This window comes from Chaetodon auriga, chromosome 17 (genome assembly GCF_051107435.1).
Source record: "Chaetodon auriga isolate fChaAug3 chromosome 17, fChaAug3.hap1, whole genome shotgun sequence".
Lineage (NCBI taxonomy): Eukaryota > Metazoa > Chordata > Actinopteri > Chaetodontiformes > Chaetodontidae > Chaetodon > Chaetodon auriga.
Genome location: NC_135090.1, coordinates 3159286 through 3186984, shown reverse-complemented (window position 1 = coordinate 3186984; position 27699 = coordinate 3159286). Strand labels below are relative to the sequence as shown.

The following is a 27699-nucleotide window of genomic DNA, read 5'->3' as shown; positions in this document are numbered from 1 at the left end:
CTTCTGGCACTTTTGCAGTGTTAAACAATATATTTTATAGTCAAGTGTCTCTTTCAATACAACATTCATCATAATGGAGGTTAATAGATTTTGTTAAGATGAATTAAATCAACTAGATCTTAAGAAATTAACACTGAAGTAGCTACAACATAATGTGAAAATACCGTAATCAGGTTAAGAATACACGGTGTGTTTAGTTGTCACAATGTTCTTACAGGCATTACTGCTTTGTGGACGACTCTTAATGAAACACCTACAAACAGAGACCCACAAAAACAATATATAACGAGACAAATACTATAACGTGATACCCTAAAAAAATGAATTAGAAAATGTTCTATACACTGTTACGGTCCATAAACTACATCTGTAATAACAGTATAGACAGCAGACTATATTCACATTGCAGGTGCTCTTCTCATATGGCATCTTCATACTGCAATATATAATTGAACTGACCAGATTTACACATAACAACTGTCAATAATTCAGAAATCATGTTGAGACTGGCATTCTATATCTGACCTGACCGTCCCCTGACATGAAATCCCACTCACGCACAACACTCTGAATGAGCTGCCCGTTCAGAGATACTGTTTAAATCACATCCAAATGTAGTGTACAAGTGTTTCCATCGAGTCGTTTTTGCTCTTTACATTTAAAGGATAGTTCAACATTTTGTGGAAAGGGAAACTGCTTGGATTGCTAAGATCATTCAAAAGTAATTCAATAATTCAACCATATATTGTTTATTTGAGAGTGTCACACCTGTGTTTTAAAGCAGTGTCATCTGTCATGTCAGAGTGTGTGAGGAAAACACCCTGCACAGAAGTCCTCTGATAACATCAGTCCTGAATTTTTCTCCAGCTATTCTATTCAAGTTGTTTGATTATACTGTGTAATTGTCCTTGTGGTTCATCTCATGTCCTGTTATAGTAAGTATTCTACTCATAGTACTGAAGAAATCCAGTGTGATGGCTTGCAATTAAGAACTGAGTCTTTCACATGAACATGCTCAGATCACCAATATTAGGCTCAGTATAGACGCATAAACCAAAGTGACTACGCTGAACTTACTTTATGTTCTATGGTTTTTACAGTCCAGTGTAAAGAGGCATTGGGCTCAGTAACTGGAAGACAGCTAGACAACAATAAAGTAAAGTAAAAATAAAATGATTTGTACTTGAGATAACATGTTGAACTAGTCTTTTTATACTCTTTTTATAAGCTTGCATTGGTTTTTAGTAGGTATTTGTCCACCTCAGAGCAGATACATGTAAGTAGTTGTCCAAAATGATCAGACAGCTAATATATGTGCAGCAGTTCAGAATTGAGCGGGGGTACGTGCAGTGTGAACGTAGCCTGAGAGACAGTGAAGAGGTCCATGTCTGCTCTACATCATCTCCTTCACCTGCAGCAGCGCACAGAGTGTGATCACAGCAGCAGCTGCCGGCCTGAGCGCTGGTCAAACAGTAAAGCCTGCGTCATCAGTCCGTTTTGTTCCTTAGTGACGCACGCTGATGGAACACGTCAGTGTTGCACACACCATTTTCTCCAAACACAGTCTGTTACGTGTAGACGCAGGAATTCCTGCAGTTGGCTTCAGTCTCAAAGTTGTTTGCGTTGCCCTGACAGCCTCCGTACCAGAACTGGGCACAGGCGTTGGCTTCGGGGTCGTAGTACCACTTGACTACGTACTGTCGACAGGGACCTGGGTCCAGAGGCTGACTGCAGCCCTCATCTGAAAGGACAAGAAGAGTGCAACGAGTGAGATGTTTGGCTTGGATTGAGAAATCATTCGTTTCAACATGGGGCAGCTCATTTGTTGAAGTTGCCACATGAGACAGAGTCAGTGACATAAGACAAAATTGTAAAGCTCAGCTCCTTTGAATCGGTTCAGAGGTTGTTATTGTGTTCAGATCCTTTAAGGGTAATTTCACCACATTTTCTGTGGATGTCAGTAACTGTTTTTTCATTTTGAATAAAAAGAAAAAGAATTTGCAAAACAGCAGGATGGCCCAGTGACAAAAAATGTGATCAAGTGATGACAGAATAATGTTTTTTAGTGTTTACTGTTGCTATTGCTTGTTAATTGATAGACCGTCATGTTGCAGCCAGTGGTGTTGCTCTCTCTGTTTGGGATGAATGCTTTTCGGATCGCGTCACTTTTCTATTGAAAAATAATTGATGCATGTCGGATTCTGGTAAGTTTGTCCCAAGTCTGTTTTAAGTCCAAAATGATGGATCTGTGTAGACTTTGAATTTGTGACTTTTTAAATGGGCAGTAAAAAATACGATAGGCCACAAAAGATACATGATAGTGCCTCTTTCTATATCGATTTCTATTATACACACTCATAGTAGACCAGTATTTAAAATGTATAACCTTTGCTTCGCATTTTAATTGAAAAATCTTATACAGGATCTCTTTGATTGTATTTGTGTTTGACTGTACCTAACTACATATGTATTACTAGTTTGAAAAAGTAAAACAAAGTAATTACTTTAAACTTTTAGAAACAGGAAGTACCAAAAGTAAAAGTACTCATTCTGCAGAACAGCTCCTGTCAGTTTTAATTTATGTGATCATGATTCATGCAACAAAATGTCAGCAGTGATTTAGTGTAGCTGGTTGAGGTGGAGCTGAATCTGTCTGCTGTGATTTATATGTAAAGTGTTAATCTGATAAGTACTTAAAAACTATAGCTGTCAAATAAAGGGAATGAAGAAAGTACAGTATTTTCCTGAGAAATACAGCAGAACAAAAGAACATTCAATGGAAATACTCAAGCAGAGTACAATTTCCTTGTATTGAAGTTCAATACTTGAGTAAATGTACTTAGTTACATTCCACCACTGTCATGTGGTGTGACTCTGGTTTTCTCAGCAATATTCATCTGTCGCCGTTCTGTTTGTTTACCTGCAACTGAGGAGACTGTCACGGGTGGAGTAGGAGGGCTGATTGGAGCCTGTGTGCTCTCTGTGTCATACAGCAAGTCAGGAGTTTGAGGACCCACCACAGAGGTCACCCCGGGGCCCTGTTTCCCCCTGCCCCCAGGAGAGGCAAACATGATGCCTGGCAGGTTGTCCCAGGGCTCCCCCAACAGTTTAGGATCAACCAGGTTCTCATCGGCCCGGCCTGACTCATTGGGCTGTGGAGGCGGGGCTGTTACTGTCTCCACTGGCAGTTCAACCTGGGAGGGAGAGGAGGGGCTCAGATCAGACACACCTAAAGTTCAGCCTGTTATCCAACGCTGTTTTAGACTTTTCAATGCAGTATTTCCTGTCTTTCATGTAACCCCTGCTGGTGTAGAATTTAAGTCAATTATATGAAAACAAACTTGCAGAGACTTGTTTGAGAGGCATAACCAGGTAAACATCATCATCATTATAGTTCCCACAGGATGGATCTGAAGGTTTTTGGTGACATGCTGACCTTTCCTGTACCACCATCAGATCATCATGTGCAGACAGAATGTCAACTGAGCCCATTCATGCTCCCTAGAAAATGAACCCTTTGATTTTCATACTTTAGGCTCTTAGGCTTTTTGTTTGGCTTAAGCCGCAATTGAGGCATAGATTGTGTGGTCATGTCCGTATTTGAGTCGTCAGCTAACAGAACAGGTTAGTCAGAGAGACTTGGCTGTGGATAATTTACAAGCAAATGCACCTCAGACAGGTTTGAGGTAATGGAGTCATTTGATTGTAATCAGAGTAGTATTTTTCAATGGTAAAATGTTTCACTCACTGCATATCTTAGACAAAATTATTGATCAACTAATTTGTGGGATCGTTACTAAAAATGTTTATTATGTGTTTATGTGAGAAAAAAAAATTGTACCCAATTTTTTTTTGTTAACAACTATGTAAACTCAAATATTCATATCAAAATGTGCCTTAAAAATCTAGTATCGCTCAGGCTGTAATTGGTTTGCTACTTTTTGGAAGCCTTACTGGCAAAGCTACAGAGGAGGAGGAATACAATTACAATTAGTCATTTGGCAGATGCTTTTATCCAAAGCAACGTACATATGAATTCACACACCGATGGCACAGCATCAGGGGCAGTTTTGGGGTTAGGGCTAGCCAGGGATCGAACCACCGACCTCCTGATTGATGGACGAATGCTCTATCTCCTGAGCCATAGCTGCCTTAAAAATTTTTAAAAAAACACGAAACTCTGCTTTTAGAGTATTAAATCTAGCATTTTTTCCAAATGAGATTAAAGCAGCATTACTTGTATGTTTTCCTCGTCTGGGAACTCTTTGGAGAGGACGTCCTCTGGAGCCTCGGGCAGGATGTCCACAGGTGGAAAGACAAATGCCATTGAGTCATCCTGCTCACAAATCCGACTTAGTATTTTGCTTTCCAGAGCTGCACCAAAACGAACAAAGAGGTAAATAAAAAGGTAACATAATTAGAAAAGCTTTGTTATAGGTGGTACTCATCTCGTGAAATGATAGAGAAAAGATTTGTAATAGGTGGCACCAGTGGCAACACAGTTATGACAGTGTAATCACAGCACATTATTCAAACCCCTTCAGGTTGACTGTTACCAAAGATATAACATATAAACTTGTCGTCTTTCACTTTTTACAAAGCTAGGCTAAACACATCCCAGATGTCTGCACTTGACAAATAAAGGTGTGACTGCAACTGATTGAAGTTCTTATTCCAGTCTGGGTTTGAAAGCACATAAATATATTTTCTAAAATGTTGGATTGTCCCTTTATGCCTTTTAACCTAACGTAGGCTGATATTGCTGTGTTGTTGAGAAACGCACTGCCAGCTTAAGGAGGCCTTGGACACAGTATGTTTCAGTAAGAAGAATATACGATGCCAGTGTAGCGGAAGCGTGTTCACTGGCTGAGATAGCTCACTTGCTTCATTGATGTCAAAAAGATCAAATTCACAGAGTTTGTCTCTCCTACCCTCTTTTCCTATCTGGAATAAACATGTTTTGGTGAGTCTGTACCATGAAAGTCATGTTGCATTAGCTGCTACCAATTCCTGTTTGCACAGTAACCATGGAAACAACACAACTATTACTGTTGAGACTGACAGAATCTATAAATTAGATAATGATGAGGCAAGATCTGAAGTTAGGAGGAGAAGCATCTTTTTTTCTTTGACCTCGAAGCAGATTGTATGATCAGATACTGAAAGCACTAGAAAGACTAAATTGCATGGATTCCAGACATCTATGATATCTGTGTGTGTGTGTGGTGCAAATCACCTCAATTAAATTTGAAGGGTTAACAGCTTCTTATGGAAAAGCAGTGCTGTATTGGGACATTCTTTAATAAATGTCAACTCAGAGCATGTCAGTGTCACCAATAGTCAACAATGTAGTTTGTGTTTGTGAGGCTTACTGGGAAGTGTCCTGAAGTCATCTATGAGGTAGACGTGCTCTTCATCAGGATCAGAGGCAATAACATTCATCTCAGCCTGGAACTCTTCATAGAGAGGATCAGTCTTGTTCGCCACTCCTATAGCAAACATCTCGATGCCCTCTGCGTGGGCCTCTGTTGCTGTTTCTTCAAACTGCATGACATCACGGGGGTCAGCTTGCCCGTCTGTTAACACCACAGCTACCCTCCTCACTCCGGGCCGGGAAGCCTGGAACAGTTGGTTGGCCCGATGGATGGCGCTGCCCGTGAAAGTGCCCTCGCCCAGGTAAGGCATCTGTCTGACGGCAGCCTTGACATCGTCCTGGCTGTACTGCTGCTGCAGACTGACTACCACCATGTCCACGTGGCTGTAGAGCACCACACCAATACGACTGGCTTCTCGGCTCACAGACACCCGGTCAATAAGGGCGTTCACAAAGTCCTTCACCAGCTCAAAGTTTTCTGGTCCTACACTCTCAGAGCTGTCTATCACAAACACCAGCTCCAGAGGGCTCTCTTTGCACTTAAGACCACAGCCTGGCAGACAAATGTAAGACATAAATTATAATGATAAAGAAAAAAACTGCAAATGTGGATAAAAACACAATTGTAAAACAGCTTTGCAACAACTACCATCTTTTTGCATCTTATATTCTTAATTGAAACAAAATACACTGTAATAGGCCTGCAATAAAGACTACATTACTTCAAAATTTCAGTTCAGACTACCATTTAAATTGCTTTTGTCTTCTCTATAGTCTGTGGTATGTTTCAAAGCCTTTTTCTAAGGGACTGCGTTATATCATAAGAAGGATCTAGTCTTCTGTCAACTCCATTTACAATAATTACAAACATTAGCTCTCAACCAAGAACCTCAAAAAATGCAAAGCATGCTAAAATATTTGATTTACCACAGATTTCCCTTATAATCCTGATGACTTCTTCTCTCTGTGATCAGAAAAGAAAAATTGTTGTTAAATTTGAATATTATGATAAAAAAGCTCTGTGTTGTTTGTTCCAGTCACTTTACTCACCGTCAGCCCTGGCTCCCCCTTTTCTCCAGGCCTCCCCTATAAAATGAAACTCAGATTAGGAAGTAGAATGATAACACAAAGGACAAGTGCATGGTGACCTCATGTAAGGGAAGTGAGGAAGACATCAGTGTCCAAAAGAAGAAAAAGAAACGGAGTCCCAGAACAATAGCTGACAAGTAAGTCATTCACAGAGAACTGTGATCATCACATCAATAAACTGTTTCCAAGATGGGACATGCTGTGTTACCATTGGTCCAATAGATCCAGATTCTCCATAGTCTCCCTTGTCTCCTTTCTTTCCCCGGGCTCCAGGAATGCCTCTATCACCCTGTTTGTATGAAATGAGATGAAGTGAAATGAAAGTACTCTTCATAACAGCAACTGGAGCAATGGTAATCAGAGGCAATATGCCACAAGTCATGCAGCCACCGGCACATGCAGTAGCTGTATTGTTTGTACCTTCTCCCCTGGAAGGCCATCACCTGGTGGTCCCCGAGGGCCCATTGGCCCCTGAAACCCAGGTTCTCCCTACAAATAAGGAGTGATGATTTGGTAAGCATGGCAGGGGTATCATCAGCATATAGACTTATCTCAAATCCTGTCCATTTAGTGAAACACCACTCGACTTACACACACAGCACAGGCTAACGACTCAGGAGGGGACAATGGTCATCCTTGCTGGACAAGATAACTGATCAATAAGGTGAGCTCCCCCATAGCTGGGTGCTGAATCCTCAAAAAGAGGTACCAAACCCTTTGTGACCAGCACAATACAGGTGGAATACATGTGTGATCCCCTTGTCTTGACTGACACCATATCAGCCTTTCCAATGCTTTTCATTGCCTACCTTTGGTCCCTGGATGCCCTCTCCTGGAGGTCCTGGTAGGCCCAGTGGACCAGGCTGTCCTGTAGAGCCCTGGGAATATAATACATCACAGTAATTGTCAAGTTAAAAGGCTAATATCATTTTAATATGTAGAGGAGATGGTTTATAAAAACAACAGAAATCATTGTGACTGAAACTGACCTTTGGTCCATAAAGTCCAATTCCAGGAGGACCTGATGGCCCAGGCACCCCCGGCAAGCCTCTGTCACCCTGACACACAAAATGGACAAAACAGTCTCAAAAAAATATTTATCCTTTTATCCATTTCATGCAGCCCACAATTTTGTTGTTTGTTCCATTTCAGCTTTTGTCTCATAATGTCCATTCCTTATCATCAACAATACTAAACACAAGTCAACAGTCTCCATTATGCTCGGTTCACACGGTCTGCTATAAATTTCACACCCTTTTCCAGATTTATGAGGAGGTCTTGTGATTTTTGCTTTGTTGGTGTGGTATGTTTGTCAGGTGCAACTTGTGAATCAGCCTCAGGTTATCACTATGGCTGTGGTATAGAAATACTTCTAAATTGCTTGTGGAAAATCCAACTTTCTTACTCTGGTATGTTGAACTACAGTCACCATGAGCCTCAGCAAATGTCCCTCTGAGGACTTTAGCTGACTTCATGAATTAGTAACACAAGTACCACTTCACCTTAGGTCCAGGTAGTCCTTTCCCTTCAGGTCCCATTTCTCCTTGCAATCCTGGTAAGCCAGGCAGCCCCTTATGATGACAGAAAGATATTCATTTACAAACCTTTTTTCTATGCTCTCAATATGAGGATAATATAATTATTATTTTATTTTATTTTTTTTTAAGTTTTTCCTCTCACCTGTGGTCCTGGGACGCCATCTCCCTTCATTCCTGGTGGCCCCACTGGTCCGGGATTTCCTTTATTACCCTGAGGAGGAACACATGAAAAGCTATTGTTTCTATATATTAGCATAAAAAATATTTTCTGATCTACAGGTGGCTATTTTGCAAACAGATTCTAATGTGATATGACTTCAAAAATCCACACATTATTTAATTAAAGAACTGGGAAAAGTTATTTTCATCAAGGAAAACCTGTCTTTTTCATTACAGCTGTTTTAACTCTATGGTGCATAGTTCATAGTCCAACAACCAGTATGTCAAGTGCCATATTCTCTTTAGGTCATGAGAATTGAGCACTACAGTACACTGAGGTGTGACACAGTATATTTATAGGGTTATTGTATTCATGTTTTCATTCATTCATGTCACCTTCAACCCAATGAGTCCTACTCCAGGTTCTCCAACAGGTCCAGCTGGTCCAACAGGCCCAGGATCTCCCTGTTATTTGCACATTTGAAAAACAACACTGTTATTCATAAGGGATACTGGCTGGCTCATAATATAAGAAATACAATTTATCTGTTTATACATCCCCTCCAAACTGTGTTTCGTTATGTATAAGGACACTCCATAAGGCACCTTTAAGTCGGTCATACACAAACAAATGAAGGATAGTGACATCATAATCTGACTCCTTGCATAATGTAATAGGTAAACTTATGAGGTGAGATTAAGGAGAAAAAACATGCTTTAGATGTATTTACTGCAAGTTTTTGATAGCCCAAATGGCTTTGCCCCAGCTTTCACATTGTGGTTGAATCTAAATAGTCCACAATTTAAATTATGAAAAATGGAGGTGATTGTATGGAGAACCATGCGTGCTTAACTGTATACATGCAAAGTAAGTTAGTTTTAAACTTGTTTTTAGTTGTGGCCATCATTCCTGTCAGTAATGATTACCTTTTTCTCACCAATTTAATTGCCAAAATTGCTCAACAGACTCAGGGTGAGAACCATTTCATCTGTCCCCAGAATATAATCTGATTCGCAGTAAACTCTAGTCTCCCTCTGAGCATCTCTCTCTCTCTCTCTCTCTCTCTCTCTCTCTCTCACTCTCTCTCTCTCTCTCTCGTGCTCTGTGGTGTATGACAGCCTGAGTGGTCTCAGGTTTGCCAGAACCAGCACAGAGCCTCTCCAGCTGTATCCTCTCCTGTAATGAAGATTCCTACGATGACTCAGCTCTGCCACACCCAGCCTGCCAGATCACTGTTCCTGCTCAGTCAGTTGGATTCATTCTAGCAATGTCACCCTTCACCCATCAGAGCAATGATGTTGATGAGTGAAATGTTGTTCTAGTGGCCTTTGGTAGAATTTACCTACTGAGTTCATGTTTAACGGCTGTGCCCCAAATTATTTTTCAAATAACACACCATTTGCATGGTCCATACAGAAATATGGAAACCATTACTGAAACATTTTGAGAAGCTTCAAGAAATAACTAAATTTCAAGGAGATGATTCACCTTGACTCCTGTGATGAGTCAGAGGTATGTGCAGTCGAATAAGAAGTTTAAGGATCATGGAACTGTTGCCAAGATGAATAGTGTGAATGGTAGAAAAGGAACCAAGGATTACTGCCAAAGAGATATAAGCAGAACTCTGAGGTCAAGGTACGTCAGATTCTGATGGCACTATCCTTCACTTTTTGAGCCAAAGTGGCCTCCATGGAGGAAGACGATAAAAAAGCCTGACTGGAATTTGCTAAAGTGCATATTGACAAGCCATCTGGAATGTCCTTTGCACAGGTGACTCAAAATCGGAGCTTTTTGGCAAGTCACATCGGCCCTATGTTCACAAATGAAAAAATTATGCTATCAAAAGAAAGTGAGTTATGTTTTAGAACTGCTTTGCTGCCTTGGTGCCTTGAGTCTGTGCAATCGGAGCAAAATGTACTGCTCAGTGTCAGAAAGCTAAGTCTCAGTCGCAGGACATGGGTGCTCCAAAAGGATTATGACCCAAAACACAAAGCTACAAGCACCACAAGAATGGATAAGAACAAAACACTGGACTATTCTGAAGTGGCCTTCCATGTTTTCTTATGTAAATCCTATTTGATTGCAATTATTGCCTCTAAAGGGTGTGCAACAAAATATTGGATTAAGAGTCTCATTATTTTGTCCATACTGTTTTTATTGTTTTCTTTAAAATGTTGAACAAAAAAAAACAAAAGCAAAGTCTGACTTCTATTAAATATGGGAGAAACAATGGTGAATGCCAATTACTTCTATCAGTTTTACCTTATTTCAGAGAAACTTTTTTAATGAGCGGCACAGCTGTGTAAACAATTGGTGAATGCAAATTAGCAGGACTAAGCTCAACAACCAGAGTGTCTATTTGTGCATGTGTGTGTATGTGTTTTACTGATTTACTTTACCTTTGCTCCTGGTAAGCCACGTCCAGCAGATCCAGGTAGGCCCACCATCCCTGGACTGCCAGGCTCTCCCTGAACAAAAGAGTCAGTAAAATGTTAGATATTAAGCTGCCAGCAAATAAATGCTTGTGTCAAAACTCTGCAAGCAGAGCAAGCATTCTCATCTCAACTTGACTTTTTTGGTTCACTGTCACTGCTCCCATCAATTTTGCTTCGAGGAACAGCAGACAGAGCTGCTTTTGTAGTATCACTACGATGTTATTCATGTACACACACTGGAAGCAAACAAGTCAAACTAGTGCATCCTCTATGTTCTTCAACTTGACTGTATTGTCCAGTTGTCACTTGGGATTACTCTTAAATTACTCTTTGAGTCATCCAGACTCCTTGAACTTCAATTATTAAACATGACCTGATCTCAAACCTCTGTGTTATTGTGACAGCTATCTGAACCTGAGCTTAACTGAACACCTCCAGTGCGGGATTTCCCACCTACAGCAAGCAGACGTGAACTTGACAGTACTAAGGGGAAACCTGTATTTAACATACCTTAGCTCCAGCAGGTCCAACTGGGCCTGAAGACCCTGGCAGTCCCCTTGGGCCACGATCACCTCTGTCTCCCTGTGGAAAGCACATACACATGATGTCATACATCTCAGCACCTCTGGTTCTGTGATAGCAGTTCAAAAAGCTAATTTACATCTCTGCTTTGAAAGGTAAATATTTATTCAGCTACTCAAATTTGCATTTGCAGTGAAGTCATTGTCAGTGTAGGCATGTATATGTGTACCTAGTGAGTGCTGAACAACTCTTGCCTGTGTTGTTAATGTTTGCATGTGGATGGCATCGATATGTAAGACCTATTAAAATAAGTCCAAATTTCAACATGTTCAACAAAGAACAATCAAGATCTCCTCTCAGGCACGAGTCAAACTTGAAGTACAATTTTTTCTGGCCTGCCAGATGATCTTGATTTTCCATTAACAGCCTATAGGCTACTGTATGTTTCCATATTCTTCACAAGGTGCTGCACTACAATCTCCAGAAACATTCTGTGTTCTAAACCAATCTGGTCTCCTGCTGAAAGCACAACAGTGTTACAAAACAGCAGAACATGCTGGCTTTGTGTGAGTTGTTGCCATGGTTACTCATAAAAAATAGTGCTCTGACAAGTCAACTTACTTTAAAAAAAAAAAAAACAGCAGTCAAGAAGCGTGAAGGCGGATGAAAATACGCATTTAAAAGTGACCAGAAATGAGCAGTTCTTTTGCAAACATATAATCCCCCACTTTTTCTAGGTTTTCTATACCCACACAGCAGTTTGATACAGACAGAGTGACATCAGAGATGTGGCTACCTTGAGCTGACGCTTTTTTCCTGAAATATCAAAAGGAGCATGATGAGTAGTATGCTGCAATTTCAGTATTTAATCAACACAGCATCTGCACAGACCAGCTTAGGAAGCTAGCTGCCAATGTCCCCACACAGCTACGGCCTTACATAGCTATGGGAGGAATGTCCCTGTTAGCTAGTTCTGGCCAGTTCTGGCCCCTTCAGTGATTGAGTTTGATACCCCTTCTCTAAGCGACTAGAATGTAATACTTGGGCAACAGCCAGCACTGACTAAAGATTACCTTTTCTCCTGGGATGCCTTTCCCCGCTGCTCCCTCTAGGCCTCGCAGACCTGGCAACCCCATCTCTCCCTGGATGAAACAGCAGATCAAACTGCATCACACCCTCAAAAAAATAACATTTTCTAGTGACTCACAAGCATATATATAAATACATCACTGACTAAAGGAAATGGAGGAAATTCAGGCACATCCACTCCATTGTCATATTATGGAGAAGTTAAAGAGATAGTTAAAAAGACAAACGAAGGAGCTGGAGCAAGTCCTTGCTGCAGTAATGTCTGGTCAATGCAAACTCCAGAAAGTGACAGTTTTGTTATGTATTTTGCAACTTTTTATGACTAAACATTTCAAAATATTGAAAGTACTTCGTGATTGAGTATGTTCGATACCTGAATTGCACACAATCCAAATTGTAAATATGTAAAATGTGACTTTTGACCGCCACTCAGTGACTCACCTTAGGCCCAACAACTCCATCCTCACCAGGAATGCCAGGTATCCCAGCAGGCCCATCAGGCCCTGGCTCCCCCTGGAAAATCACACTCAAACTCAAAACTTCTAGATCCCACTGTTCATTCCATTGAATACATTTTATTCGAGGAGAGTTTGGCTCTCTTACCTTTGCTCCTGGCTCACCAACACCACGCTCTCCCTGAGGTCCAGGCTCTCCGGGGAAACCCTGGTCACCCTGAGAAAACAACACAAATCGCAGACTGAGAGTCACCTCAGTTGACTAACAAGTTCAGGATCCATGAGGTGAGAGTACCAGTGACCAGACCTTTGTGATCATGTGGTTAACATTGTGAAATAGTTACAGTTTACTTCCTGCTTTGTTCCCATCAGACTTAGTATAGCCGGGTCGCCATCTGACAATAAACATAAATGTGAGTCGCAATAATTTACCTGAACAGACAACCTATATGACCATTTTTATGGAGGACTGTAAAGCTCACCGTTTTGTTTTTTTTTAAGATTTTAGAAAACTTAAAGGAAAAAGACAATGATCACACAGACTGTAAACAAATCCCCAGGTAAAACTGGCATTAAACACCATGGTGAAAGTATTACCCACATTCTACGTGGTACACATCCATCATAGTTTACAGACCATCCTCCTCGTTTAGCTTTAACTTACCATGCCATACTTACTGGAGTTGTGTGAACTGACAGTTTTTCTATGCAATGAGAGATTATTCTGTCTGCCAAGGAGGTTGTTTTTGATTCAGTTTTTTTTGTTTGTCAGCAGAATTACAGAAAAAATAATGGCCCAATTTTCCTGAAACTTGGTTGAAGAATGCAGCATGAGCCAGGGAAGAACACCTTAAGTTTGGAGTGTTTATCACGGGGTTAACTTGTGGCTTATTTTTTACTTTCATTGACATTGCAAGATTTGGTGGAATAAATGCCATACATTTTAAAATCCAAAAGACTGTCGCACTGGTACCTGTGCACGTTCACGGGTACCAGTGACCCTCTGGGGTAGCCAACACATCAAACTTCATCCAGAAAGCAGTCGTTATGGAGCGTTCAGGGACAGTGGTTTCACGGGAGAACTGGTACAACTGTATCATCACCACAAACACTATTTTCTCAAATTAAGGTGTTTCCATAGAAATGCAAACACACACAAATCATGTCTGCAGCAAACTCCACCAGAGATATTAAGGGAAAATGTTAAAACTTTCCACTTCACAAGAACAATAATATTGACCATAAATGATTTCCTCCTTGAGAACATGCAGTTTTTTGTAAGCTTACTCTAATCCTTGATGGCAAGATTCGACTACATCTACGACCATCTGACAATGCTAGAAATTGGGAATCGGCTCCCATACAATACTGAATGCACACTTGTGGAGAAGCTGCACAGCCTTAGGCTGCTATGAGGACCAGGACCTGAAGCTGTGGTACCAGCTGCTGCTGCCATCCTACAAGGCTGTTGGACCTGACAATGTGTGCACAGGGAGTGTGCAGACCAGCTGGCAGATGTGCTCACCGACATCTCCAACATCTCCATGAGCCAGGCAGTCATCTCCTCATGCTTCAAGACCACCACCATTATCCCAGTGCTGAAAAAATCTGCAGCGTCCTGTCTCAATTATTATCGCCCTGTTGCACTTACACCAATCACAATGAAGTGCTCTGAGAGGCTAGTCGCTCGTCACATTACATCCTGTCTCTCCACCTCAGTATCACCCCAAAAAGTCCACAGGCAATGCCATTTCCTCTGCCCTCCACTTGCCCCTGTAACTGGATCCTGCCACCGCTGTTCACCTGACTGCTCTACCAAATATGATTCTAATTATATTACCAAGTTCACGGACGACATGACATTGGTGGGCTTCACAATGAAGAGACAATGTACAGAGATAAGGTGGAACGTCTTGTCTCTCAAAGTCGACAAGACAAAAGAGATGACAGTTTAGGTCAGGAAGACCCGTCACCCTCTTTTTATCAACAGCTCCTGCTTGGAACAAGTCAGATGCACCAAGTTTCTTGGTGTACATGTTCTTGATGGCAGCTGGAGAAGGATGTCAGTGTTCATTGTATTTAGTCACTGTCACCATCTGAAGAGAGCCAGCCTCCCCATCCCTATCCTGTCCACACTGCACAAACAGGGCATCCAGGATCATAAAAGCCTCTCCCACAGACTCGAGTGTTTGAGTAAACAAGGGTGTCAACCATGTCCGTGCTCCATTCCCACTGTCCGTAAGGCCTCACCTGCTTTGTGACAAAGCAGTCACTGTATCACAACTGACAATTACAGCACTGAAGTAAACAGTGGTTGAAAGTAACTAAGTATATTTACTCTAGTACCGTACTTGAGAACAGTGTTGAGGTACTTGTACTTTACTTAAGTATTTCCATTTTATGTTGCTTTATTCTTCTACTCCACTACAGTTCAGAGGGAAACATTGTACTTTGTACTCCACTACATTGACTTAACAGCTGTAGTTACTAATTGCTTTGATTTTCCACGCAAAACATATGATCACATGATGTAAATATAATCTATTATTATAGAATAGATTCAGATAGGCGAGGCTACGTATGATGGGATTTACTTTAGGTCACCATGTCATGACAATGATAAAGTCCCACAACAAAACTGGAAGAGCCCTTGAGGACCCCCAGCATTTTTATCTTGTGTTCCTCAGTTAGATATAACATACAGCACTTTGGGGCTTCATGATTTAATACTCTGAAAGAGGATTTTGCATAGCATTTACTTTTTGCTGATAATATCTAATTTTCAATGCAGGGCCTTTATTAGCAAATCCTAGATCCTAAATTGTGTTACCGAATCAGCAAAGTGACTCAGTAACATGAGCTCCACAGCATGTTCACTAACTTTAACTCACATTAGCTACCATAAACTAAAACCAGTCATACCAGTGTGTGTTTTAGTGCTTATGAATTCATCTTTCCGTTTGTAAGAGGAAGACTGTGTCATTGTCTTGTTTAAAAGTAATGTGTTCTGTTGTCTTCTCCATGCATTTTTCATGAAAGTTTAACATCATAACAACATAACAGTTTAACATCATTTATTCCTAGAAATAATATAAAATTTACAGTGTCAGCTCTCGACTGATACTCTACACTACTCAATGTTACTAACCTTTGGTCCAATTATACCCAGTCCCGGGGGCCCTCTGGGACCAGAGGGCCCAGTAGGCCCTTGGTCTCCCTAAAGCCAGAGAGAAACATCACAATATAAAATGTGGGTTCACAAATAAAGGATAAATAGAGGAAACAAATCTAACATTTTCATTGGCCTTGCCTTTTCTCCTTGGATGCCTGCCCCTGGAAACCCCATGAAACCCGGCAGCCCAGTGGCCCCTGTGTTTCCCTGATGGTCAGACAGGTGATAGGTCATTCATGTGATCATTTAGAGCATCACAGGTTTTACTAGACGTGTGTCAACAATCCCAGTCACGTTTAACAATTAAGCATACCTTATCACCTTTGTACCCGACTCCTGGAGGTCCACGGCTGCCCTTGGGACCCTCATACCCCCTGTCACCCTGTGAGAAACACACTGAAAGGGTTAAGAGAACAGGAAGGACTAGAAGAATGATAATCACATTGGCATCTGAAGACTCAAAGCATTCAATCACAATCCAAATGATCCCTTTATTCTCTCTCTTTTTAAAAAAAATTCAATAGTTAGATGTCAAATGATACATTAAATGATACATGCTAGCTGCAGTGAACCAGCTTGTCCTGGAACTTACCTTAGGCCCTGGGAGACCCTCACCTGGAAACCCTGGAGATCCTTGTGTGCCTGGTGGCCCTGCTGGACCCTGAACAAGTTGGTAAATTTTAAATAGTGAAGTAAGAGATATTACAATATGTTGGTGATCATAGAAGTGCTGCAATATTCACTCAGGGACATTGCTGGAAAATGAGCTGCACTGCCAGCAGGAACTTATTTGGTCTTTAATTGTGCATTTGCTATGTGACAGCATTCACAGCGCCAGCGAGCACCTCTTTACTATTTACCACTGAGTAGAGATGTGACTGACATGTCTCTGTGCCAAAATAGATTAAAACAAAAACCCCAATGCAAACTGAACTTCAGAAATTCGGTGACAGTATGTTAAATAATGTCTTTCTGGCACTGATTTCACTGTACCACAGGAACAGGGCGATGTCTTAGTGAGAATATATCAGCAGTTGCTGTAGTTTCACTTTGTTCTGGGAACTCACCGGCATCCCGGGTTCACCCCTGCCCAGTGGTCCAAGAGGGCCTGGTCTTCCTTGGTTTCCCTTGTCCCCCTGAAAGATAAAGTTTACAGATTAGCGAGAAACAGAAAAGTACACAGGACACGCATTGGTCTTCCAGCAGATAAGTAGGAAAATGTTCTTTATTTAATCAAATACTGAACCAAGCCTAAATTTACCTTGGGACCAGGAAACCCAATGCCGTTATCTCCTGGAGGTCCAGGTGCACCCCTCAGTCCTCGGTCACCCTTTTAGGGGAAGGAAAAGGAAAGTTAGAAATGTGTTTTAACCCGTGAAGATAATGACTGACTTGATGTATTTGAAACTTGATTGCTAGAGGTCTTACTTTAGATCCAGGTGACCCCTCTGGACCCTGGTCTCCAGGTCCTCCTCTTGCTCCCTGAGAAAGGAAGAAAACAGGAAAGGGCAAATACATATGATTCCTGAATAACATAAAAAGAATTTAATATAAAAACATAAACTCTGCTATTTTTAACATTAAGAAATACTCAATACTCTTGGTATCTTTTGGGTTTAAGACATTGAGCTCATTTGACAATCTTTGCCCTTTTCAGAGAGTGAAAACAAAGATAAGACATGTAATGCAAAGGTTGTGTTATTGTTTTTCTCTTTTTCTTTCAAAAGGTCAGTTCCCCATTCTTGTCACTGCCAACTCTCTGGGAAGTGTGTGTCTTCTCTGATACACATGGAATTACCAGTCAACACCAGAAGGATCCCTCACTGGTTTCCTCCTGACTAACACAGCAGCAGGGACTGAACCTTGGGCCCTGTTGTGGTTACTGAGAGTTGTTCTAAAAGATCATACCATTGCCATGCATGTTTGAGCTTATTCAGATTTCCACCAACTGTGCATTGCACTTCTATAGCATTTTTGGACTCACAATGGACACTTTTAATAATGATCAATACTGATGCAGCAGAGATATTGTCTTTTTAATCTACACATTTTCCTTCTATGCCAAAAGTAGGTGTCTACATTGCCTACAATGCAACTGTATGCGCTGCTAGTAGTAACTAATGTAGTCTGAAGCTTTAAGCATGAGGAGCAGCTACAGAAGTCTGATAAGTTTCCTTCTTTCTTTCAATATTCAATATGATATTCAAACATGTAGTCTTCAGATGCTGACTTAAGCAACATTTAATAAATATTGAATCATTTGAAGACATTAATCAGCTGCTTCTGGAGCCATGAAATTCTTTATGTAACTTTTCTCACATATGCAGCTGTACTCCCCAACACCTTAGAGACAGTTCAAACTGGGGCTGAGCATGTTCTAGTTTAACTGCTAATCATCCATGACAGATATGTTTCACATGAAGAACAATGGGCTGTGTGTGGCACTGGCTCATGAGCTGTGACTGCCCTCTGCTGGAAAGTGGAGGAGAGGAGTGACTGGAGTGTATGGACGTCTGCTACACGAGAAGCTGTAACACTCAAATTCTACCCTCAAGTGTATGAAATTCACAGAAATTCAACATGATTAAAAAGCAACCAAGTATGCTTTTGATTCATGTAACTGATTTAAAAAACTATCAAGGCTTTTGTCAGATGGATAGGGTAACAATTTTTAAAGCCCCTTAGGGGTAATTTTATATGTTAGAAATATTTTGCAGTCTTAATTGTGATGATGTGCGCTTTTATTTTTGTCAGAGTTTTAATATTGCTAATATTTCAAATCAATCTGAGTTAAATGCATCACCATGCTATGCATTTACTGTGATGAGATAACCTGACTCAAGCAAGTATTTCTACAAGTTGACGTGAATTATTATTATTATTGTAATAGCAGTATAGTATAGTATTAAGTATTTTACATTTCAATTTAATTCACTCTACTTTATTGTGTTTTGAGTTTGACCAGTTATATCCACTACAACACTGGATCTCAAAGTGCAGCCCACAGGTCAAATGTGGCTCTCTCTCATTTTGTGTGGCCCTGAGTATAACATGAAATGCATGCATTGTATTTTAATCATTGCATTTCAATAATTTCACTTTCAATAGCCTACATTGAATACACTGCTCAGCTACTGTGTCACCTCTGCCAGAGCTACAGGTGGACAGATCATTACTGTGGAGGAGCACTGCAAACAGGAAAACAGACCCCAAAACAACACTGTCTTGGAAGAAAAAGTGTGCTTGCATCCTAAATTATTTCCAGCAAACACAACAATAGTTTAGTTGCAATAGAGGAGAGAGATGTCCTTGACTAGAGCAGCTGCTTTGTATCCTGCATTCAGGCCAGCAGAGTGCGAGTGTAAGCAGGACATCTGTGCAGTAACCTCCTGTTCATTTATTACCAAAAGAAAAAGTTAGTATGTATACAGTGTGCATCTGTAACATTCAACTTCTACAGCCCTACTTTTTCACCTCTTCCTCAGGTGCTATCTTTAATCAATATCACAATGTCTGTCTTCAGCCATGATGTATAGATTTCACTGTACTGGCACTTAAAAAGTTGTTTTTTGATAGCTAAACAAAGCTATATTAAATTTACGGTAAACTAAGATAACACTCATTTTTGACTTTTATTTATTTCTTTTGCAATGGAGCTGGAGGGGGCGTTTCTATTTACAGGAGCGTTCTGCTTCATCCATCACAAAACAAGTTCTTCAGAGATCAACTCCAAAGAGATCCTGATGTCATTCATTCATTCATTCATTCATCTTCTATACCCACGCATCCCTTTCGGGGTTGCGGGGGGCTGGAGCCTATCCCAGCTGGCAATGGTCGAGAGGCGGGGTACACCCACACACAACATTTCTATTCATAATTAACACAATGCAGGAGCCACCACCTACAGAGTGTTTGTGAAGCAAGGAAGGCTCTCTAGGAAGTAGACAATTAGTAACTGGACTCTTCAAACTAAACCATTTCTATCCTCTACTGCACTGAGGAGCTAAACTGGAATGAATGAATAAATACGATACATCAATTTCAATAAATAAACATTTATAATAAATGGGCCAAAACATGTAAAAACACCAGCTGGTCCTTTAAATTGACTTCTTTTCAGAAATTGAAGTTGTCATACAGTATAATATATAAACAACAGTGACATTGTTAGAGGACCAGTGGATATCACTGCAGTATACACTGTGATGTGTATACTTTGATATAACAGGTTTATGAATAAACTTTTGACCGTGTGTAGGTACATTTCATGGGAACTGGAGACAGATCAGAAGGATGAAAAACCTGATGGCACTCTGACGGTGGCTGCTGTTGTTCTACTGATGCTGAAGGGGGCAACAAGCATTTAAGGAGAGAGGGAATGGATAACATGTGCCCAAATCCTAATCCTCTGGGACAACGTCTGCTCAAAGACTACAACCAAACATTGCAAGCTTGGATTCCCCGCTTAGAAAGGCTACATTAGGAGGGGGATAAGACCTAATCCACAGCTCACATTCCACAAGTGCAGAGCAGGAGATGTGTGTGGCTTTCACTGCAGCGCTGATTGTTTCAGTGCGGATGTGAGGGGACACAGGAATCTTTCAATTTGACCACACACCCATTCAGGTATGAAGGGTATGAAAAGTTCTGTTCAATTTTTTAATAAAAAATGTCTATTTCACAGGTGTACTGCATGATGGTAATATCAGGCTTTTAAATGAAAACGGGGACGTTGAAGGTTGTTGCCAGGCCACATAGTAAATCACCTTGAATTTCCTGTCTGCACTTTGAATGAATATGAAGCACACATTTTGATGGTCAACATTTTGTAAGATGCTCTTATTCAATTTCATTCTGGGAATAAGATGAAAAAATCCACATCAATCTCAGTGTGAAACACAGATCTGGAGTCAGGATGTGGTTAGCCTAGCTTAGCATAGAGACTGAAAGCAGGGGGAAACAGTTAGCCTGGCTGTGTTTAAAGTTCCGAAAAACACCTACCAACACATCTTGTATCTTGTTTGTTTCACCTGAACACAAGCAGACATGTCAAAAGAAATACTTGTGGATTTAGGAGGACCTACATGCTGGAACCATTTCATTTCAAGAACTGCAGCTTACCTCTCTATCTGTCTATTCTAAAATGTATCTCTGCTCACAGCACACATCGCCAGATACAGTCAGTGTGCTCTGTACAGGCACAATTTAGTAAACCTGACAACCTCACTGTGATGACACGATTTTGGGATGCTGTGCACACACCCACATTATGTTTGGCTGTTGTTCAGGAAAAAATAGTTCCAGTTTTTGCTTGTTTGTTTACGTTTATGTTTGTGTATGGACTAAGCAAACATGATACAGCGTGTCACCCAGTGAACTCTGGACGTGCTGGTAGGTGTATGTTGGAACTTTGGAGTCAGGCCAGCCGTTTCCTCTTGCTTCCAGTCTTGATGCGCAGTGAGGTTAATGGACATGAGGTTTTCAAGTGTATTTGAAAATGCTGAACTAAGCCTGCAATTTCTGCTCATCTGATTTGTTAGATTAATTTTCATATCCATTTTAATATTAAACCTGACATACTATATGATACCGGTACTGACTGACAGCACTGACAGTAACAATAAAAAGTGGCACAGGGGTTACAGCTTGAACTGCACTCCTGGTGCTTATTTGAGTTTTCTTACCGTTCTTACATTTCAATGTCCTCCATGGAAACTTTTGCTCAGCCAAGCTGCTGCAGTGCCAACACTGACAGCTGTCTGCCATAACTTTAACATAACTTATAAAGATGCACTTTAATAGTCAAATATGAATAATTATTTTGATTTTAGCTTACATACTGTGTGACTGTGTGTCCCCATTTGTGTGTTTCTGTACATGTTAATGAGATTGGTTACTAAAACTGACTCACTGGAAATTTTGCCATTCAAAATGAGCACAAAAAAATCAGATCTGCGTTCAATAGGAGGAAAGACATCTGAGCTAAGACTAGACCAGTTGTAGTGAGAAAATGCCCAGTCAGATATGTACAGTGTGCAGAATATTGGTTGGTGGCATAAGAAGTTACAGACTTCACCTGTTCTCCTCTGGGGCCTCTGGGGCCAGCAGGTCCATTTGCACCCTAAGAAAAAACATCATTGTAATATCACTGCAGTCACATATTGTACTAGGCCACAGCAAAGAGTCATCACGGCAGTTAAGAAAATGAAAAACGATGAACCTACATGTTCTCCTTTTTTCCCAGGAGCACCACATTCACCCTGTTCTCCCTAGAAAATACAACCAGTTAAGATACAGGAAAGTGAAGCTTAAAGGAAACATCTTTCTAATCTGACAACAAGCAACGTCTGTAAATATGAGACTTCATATGTCCAAATCACAGAGCCCTTCATAAATGCATAGAAATAGTTAACATATTATTTTCATATGCTGAATTTGCCTATCTTTATGATATTTCCATACCTGGATTTGGCAGTGGTAAAAAAATGCTATTTAATAATCTATAATATCAACAATAATAATAATAATGCATACCTTCTCCCCTTTGCTGCCAGGTCGACCCTATAGAGAGGGAAATTTTACATTAAGCAGTCAGACAACTGACTGTCACCAACCAGCATCAAAATAAGGCTACTAATTGCTAACTAACTGTTTTATTTATTAAAAAATATATATTTAAATAGATCGTTTTATTTGGTAAATGATAATACTGCTGGATGTTCCAAACCTCCCAAAATAGAATATAACAGCATACCAGACTGTACTTAGATTTATATGACAGCTTGAAAAACCTGCAACCTAGGCAAGAGAAAGTTGAGACAAACACTGGATGATTACCTCAAGGCCCTCCATTCCTGGACGTCCGTTAATGCCAGGTTCCCCCTACAGTGACCGAGCCCAGACAAAACAGAACATTAGACAACACTTTGTGGATTCTTTCTGTTACCAGCGATGGATTACGGAGACAATAGAGACTTACACGAGATCCCTTTGGACCTGGAGCTCCATCAGACCCTGGCTCGCCTGGTTTCCCCTAGATGAAAGTAAAGGGAGAGATTGTGAAAGAGAATATTTGGGCCCCTTTTTAGTTTGGATTCTGTGTGTGTACAGGCATACGTGAGGTAGGTCATTCACAGTGCGACCTGTCTGTAACCCCTGTCCAACACAAACCTCCACCTCAGTGCAGCAGGTTCTCAGATCATCGCAGCCTGTGTGTTTGCTCATGTTTAATCTTCCACCCTTGACCTTTGCTTCTCTTCAGCAGCACCACCAGTCAAAACAGCCCTTTCAGCTGGCCCACTCACCACCTGCTACACTTGCATTGTGGGAAACATTTCCTGCTCTTTCACATCTTTTCCCTGTAGTACTTTGGATGGAGGCCAGACGCACCTGCTGGTGGAGGCCGCCAGCTCGGGTGCTGAGGCTGGGAGAATCCCCAGCTATTCAGGGATAACAAGCCACTGTGTGAGGCTTACTGGGCTCTGGGTGGCTGAGGAAGAGACTGTCAACCTGAAGCCAGCACTGCTACATTACTCAAAAGTCTGGAAAAGTCTGCAGGATATTAGACTAGGCCAGCAGTTTGTCCCCACTTCTCTGATCAGAAAGTGTAGAAAGGTTGACTTTCTCTGGGTGAATGGGTCAGCTAGTCAGCTAACCAGCTAGCAGCATGGCCCAAGGATGGTGACACTGGTCCACCTGTCTGCCACTTTGATGCGAAGCAACTATTAGAAAGATCCTCAATGAAATTTAGTGCAGATATTCAAGGGCAAGATGACCTAAATCTATATCAACATAGTTTAACCAAACAATCCCAAATCAAGGTCCACTTACTAGCTTTCTCAACTGTATTACATGATACAGGTCATTTTGAGCAGAGCCTATAGTCATAAGAGTTACTAAGTTAAACATGTGTCAATATATCTGTCTCCTTTCAACTCCATTCACTCATGAACACCCTGTGATATACAGTTGAGAGTTCCAGAGAAAGCTGGTGGACCCCATTGGGATTGTTTTGTTTTGTAAAGCTGATAATTTTAGATCATATCACATAGTCCTCGTATTGAATTGTGAAAAATGGATGAAAACTGCCATTTCAAATGTCAGGAATAGACTTCTATGTTCACCCACATCAAGAAAAGTGGTCACATTTGCAGTTTTTGTAGATCCGTATATGCATTTGTTTTTTATGCTGGCTCACTTCTGATTGATGTTTATCCCGTTTAATTACAGCATGTCCAGTTGAAGGTACTGCACTGTAGGCTGACTGGCCATACTTCCGGTTTTATCTCATTGGTTGCTGTAGTTATTGCCAGTTTATAAGCACTGAGAATCTGCAAGAAATACCAATATTGGTATCTTTGAGAAATGAGTCTCTCATAGTTTGTTATAGATGTTAGCACAGACAGCCTGCTTGAGAAGTAGTATAGGATGATTTCAATCAGCACACTCACCGGGCTTCCTGGGTGACCCCTCTCCCCTCTCTCACACAGGCAGGTCTTTGGCTGTGGGCACTGAAATAAAGACATGGAACATTATGCTTAGATACAAAGCAGAGACACAGCAGAGAGGCTTTTGTTTTATCAAGGCCTGTTTTGAGAGCTTGCTGAGTGTATCTTTCAGATATTCATTGAATATCTCATAGTACTTACCCCAGTTTTGACAATTGTGTTCTGAGAGAAAAAAGAAAGACAGAGAGTTACTCATAGTTCAGGCCTGCAGAAATCATCAATCTGGAGTGATACAAAAGCAACGTTTCATCTGTTTTAATTGCTTATGTCATCGTATCTACATTCTGTTTTCTCATTGTGAATGCCAGTAGATGTGTGAGTGAACCAACATCAGACTATACTGAAGACTAACTGCAGGTTATAACACTGATGCAAGCCTAACACAAACATGGCTGACCAGTTCATTGAAGAGTCTGTCATCCAGATGGCTGTCGGTGAGGCTGAGGACGTGCTGCTGTGGGGGGGCGCTGGCAATGGATCGCAGTGTTGCATCCATGGGACCGTCCCTGGGCAGGCCTGATGGCCTGATGGTGAACACCCTGATGTTGTGCTGTTTTGCCTCAGCGGCGGCTGTCACTGCGCTGGGGCTGCGCGGGTGGTCGGTTCCGTCTGTCATCAACAGCGCAATCCTCAGGCTGCTGGAGGACGTCTCACGGCCGAACACCTGGGTGGCATTGCCGATGGCGTAGGCGGAGTAGGTGCCGTGGCCGATGAAGGTCATGGAGGCCACCCGGCTCTGGAAGACGTCCAAGTCCTGCCAGTCTCTGAAGTTGTGCTCCACTGACACAGTGCTGCTGTACTGCAGAGCAGCCAGGCGCAGCCTTAGACGCCAGCCAGCAGAGTGGAGCTGCATGAGCTTAGTGCTGAAGCGCAGGACAAACTCCTTCTGTCGCTCAAACAGCAGAGATTTGGCTTTCTCTGAACTGTCCACGATGAACATGATCTCCACCGGACAGATCAGGGCTAAGCAGGAAGCAAAACACAGCAGGCTTACATTTGAACAGCAGCCATTCAGAGAGGTTTCAAGCAGTTGGTGCAGTGGTGTGTTAAAACTTCTGCAACCAACTTCTATCAGAGTATCTGTATAATTCAGAAAGCGATGGTCCACTCATCCATCTAACACTTTGGTCCAGAGCAAGACATGTTGATAACTTCTCCTCGTTCAGTATGACTTATTGTGGTGAACAGAAGATGATTCCTAATTACTTTACTAAAACCTTTTGGTGGACATCTTGACAAGACATCTTGAAAACATATGAGTGAACCTAACCAATAAATTTGCTGTCAATGTTACTGGATCATATCATATTAGCCAACATGTATATTTAAGAAAAGCAATGATTTTATTTACTTGCAAGTACTGGTCTCAAAAAGACAGCTTTGGGAGTGCTCTAATTTGAACAAAAGTACTCTGGAAAATGATGGTCCCCAGAGGATTCAAATGTAGACTTATTCGGTTTTTACTGCTCAACTGCTACTGCACATAAGCCAGGTTAACTAGGCAAAGTGACACAGCTGACTGCTGGTTGTCTCAGGGTGTCGGGCCCCCCTGCTCTGCGTGTTTTAGATGTTTGCCTCCTTCACCACACCTGTTTTACATAATCAGCTTGTCATCAAGCTCTGCAGTGGCTTGATAACGAGCCACTCATTTGAATCAGGTGTGGTGGAGGAGGGAAACATCTAAAACACGCAGAGCAGGGGGGCCCGAGGACCGGAAATGAGAAACTGTATCTTAATGAAGCCTGCAAATGGCACCATGGTCCTTGAGGTCAAGCACAATCATTGTGAAAGTGTCATACAGGCCATGGTAGAACAGTTAATAAAATAAATTGTCTCCTGTCAATCATAGTGTTCCTGTCTACTAACAGGTTTTCCTTTAAATCCCTTGTAAAGATTAATTTTTCTATTTGTCTGACTACCATTAGATTTTTCTGTATTTACATGCTAAAAGAAATAATCTGTTTATCACTAGTCATTCAAACATAACACACACTTCGTATTGACAATATGACTTCAAGGTCAGATAAAGTAAGACTTTATCAAGTTGCAACAATCACTTTTTGACTCTTTTTCAGATTTGATGAGTAAACAGTCACTGATACCTCATGACTATCTAAAACACTTACTTTTGGCCTCATTAATGATGACCTGGTTATCATCTCTCTGTCCTTTCCTCCTTCTCTTTTGACATCTGCTTGGGCTTGACAGAGCCAAGGTCAGGATCAAAACCTTCAGCAGCCACCACATAGTCATTGTTCAGTCCAGCTGCTCAGCCTGTGAAAACGTAGAAAACAGCACCATTAGTGGTAAATTATACTTCTATGATGTGTAAGATTGGACAACATCAGGCATTTGACATCTGCCACGCAGCATCACTTCAATCCAAGAAGAACAAACACTGCCATGTTTTCACTTTGACACAAGAGGGAGACAGCACAGCAACGACTGCTGACAGACTCTGATGATGTTAGGCAAGCTTACAGGTCACTCAGCTCAGCTATCTACTCCCTGTTCCAGCTGAGGTCACACTTTCTAATCACAGCTGCTTGTCGATGTCACTATTACCTCCACCTCCATGGCTACGTCTGTTTTTACTAACTACTATTACTGCTGCACTTCTAACTGTATAACGCTGCTAATATTCCTGTTGGTATTTAAAATGCTTCTGATATATCTACTACTGCAATTACACATAGACAAATACTGCTACTATTAATACTACCACTAGTACTGCTGCTGCTAACATTATCACAACTACCCAGTGCTGCTTTTGATGATACTAATTCTGCTGCTGCTGCTGCTGCTGCTGCTAGTCTGTTAGGGCTGGATGATATGATGATTTATACAGTGAGACAATATATGTTTGTCCACCATCAGAGATTTTGTAAAGCCATTTATCCTGTCATGATTATTCCTTTATTAATTCTGTATGTGAGGTCATTGTGGGCAATGTTGCAAATCAATAACCAGGACTGATTCATGGCAGTACTCAATTTTACAGGATTTTTTTGCCTTAATGAAAGTACTTGATTTGTCAGGTATATACGTTGATGGATTAGCCAAAAACAGAAATTCCTGTGTGGTTACACTGTCAATATCTGAACTGATTTTATGCATCAATATGTGTTGATATCATGATAACAAGTTAAATATATGATGATGAAGGATATTATTCTTATTGCCCACCTCCAAGCACTACTATCACAACTGCTACCTCAGTTAGTACTGATTTATTATTACTAGTATTCTACTACTTATTTGAGTTACTATGAAATTTCTTATTAATTTATTGCTCTGCTGCTTTCCACTACAGCTCTAATTACCATAACTACCACCAACCCTGTTTTTGCTGCTACTA

At 41.1% G+C, this 27699-nt stretch overlaps 1 protein-coding gene across 1 annotated transcript; it reads right to left on the bottom strand.

The window, feature by feature from the left end:
• On the bottom strand, window positions 1-26588 carry col28a1a (collagen, type XXVIII, alpha 1a). The gene is made up of 34 exons (XM_076754540.1): window positions 26468-26588; window positions 24739-25304; window positions 24483-24503; window positions 24285-24344; window positions 22814-22867; window positions 22672-22716; window positions 22369-22395; window positions 22059-22103; window positions 21911-21955; window positions 17263-17316; window positions 17096-17164; window positions 16902-16970; window positions 16427-16495; window positions 16148-16216; window positions 15973-16041; window positions 15811-15879; window positions 12811-12879; window positions 12649-12720; window positions 12192-12260; window positions 11107-11178; window positions 10561-10629; window positions 8557-8625; window positions 8144-8212; window positions 7966-8034; window positions 7453-7521; window positions 7273-7341; window positions 6884-6952; window positions 6672-6752; window positions 6425-6460; window positions 6302-6338; window positions 5373-5927; window positions 4238-4374; window positions 2921-3194; window positions 1-1741 (listed from the first exon to the last, which is right to left on the bottom strand). Exons 1-34 carry the CDS (start codon window positions 26586-26588, stop codon window positions 1569-1571), a joined length of 3510 nt encoding a protein of 1169 aa, XP_076610655.1. The 3' UTR covers window positions 1-1568.
• Between the last annotated feature and the right edge of the window lie 1111 nt (window positions 26589-27699).

What these genes read in the sequence shown, in the direction of transcription:
- col28a1a (XM_076754540.1), bottom strand. Translation starts at nt 26,588, where the DNA reads ATGTGGTGGCTGCTGAAGGTTTTGATCCTGACCTTGGCTCTGTCAAGC. An exon ending in TAGGACTCATTGGGTTGAAG is followed by an intron (nt 8,213 to 8,556) that starts GTGACATGAATG and finishes GTTCCTCCTCAG; the next exon opens with GGTAATAAAGGAAATCCCGG. An exon ending in AAGGACTACCTGGACCTAAG is followed by an intron (nt 7,522 to 7,965) that starts GTGAAGTGGTAC and finishes TTTGTGTGTCAG; the next exon opens with GGTGACAGAGGCTTGCCGGG.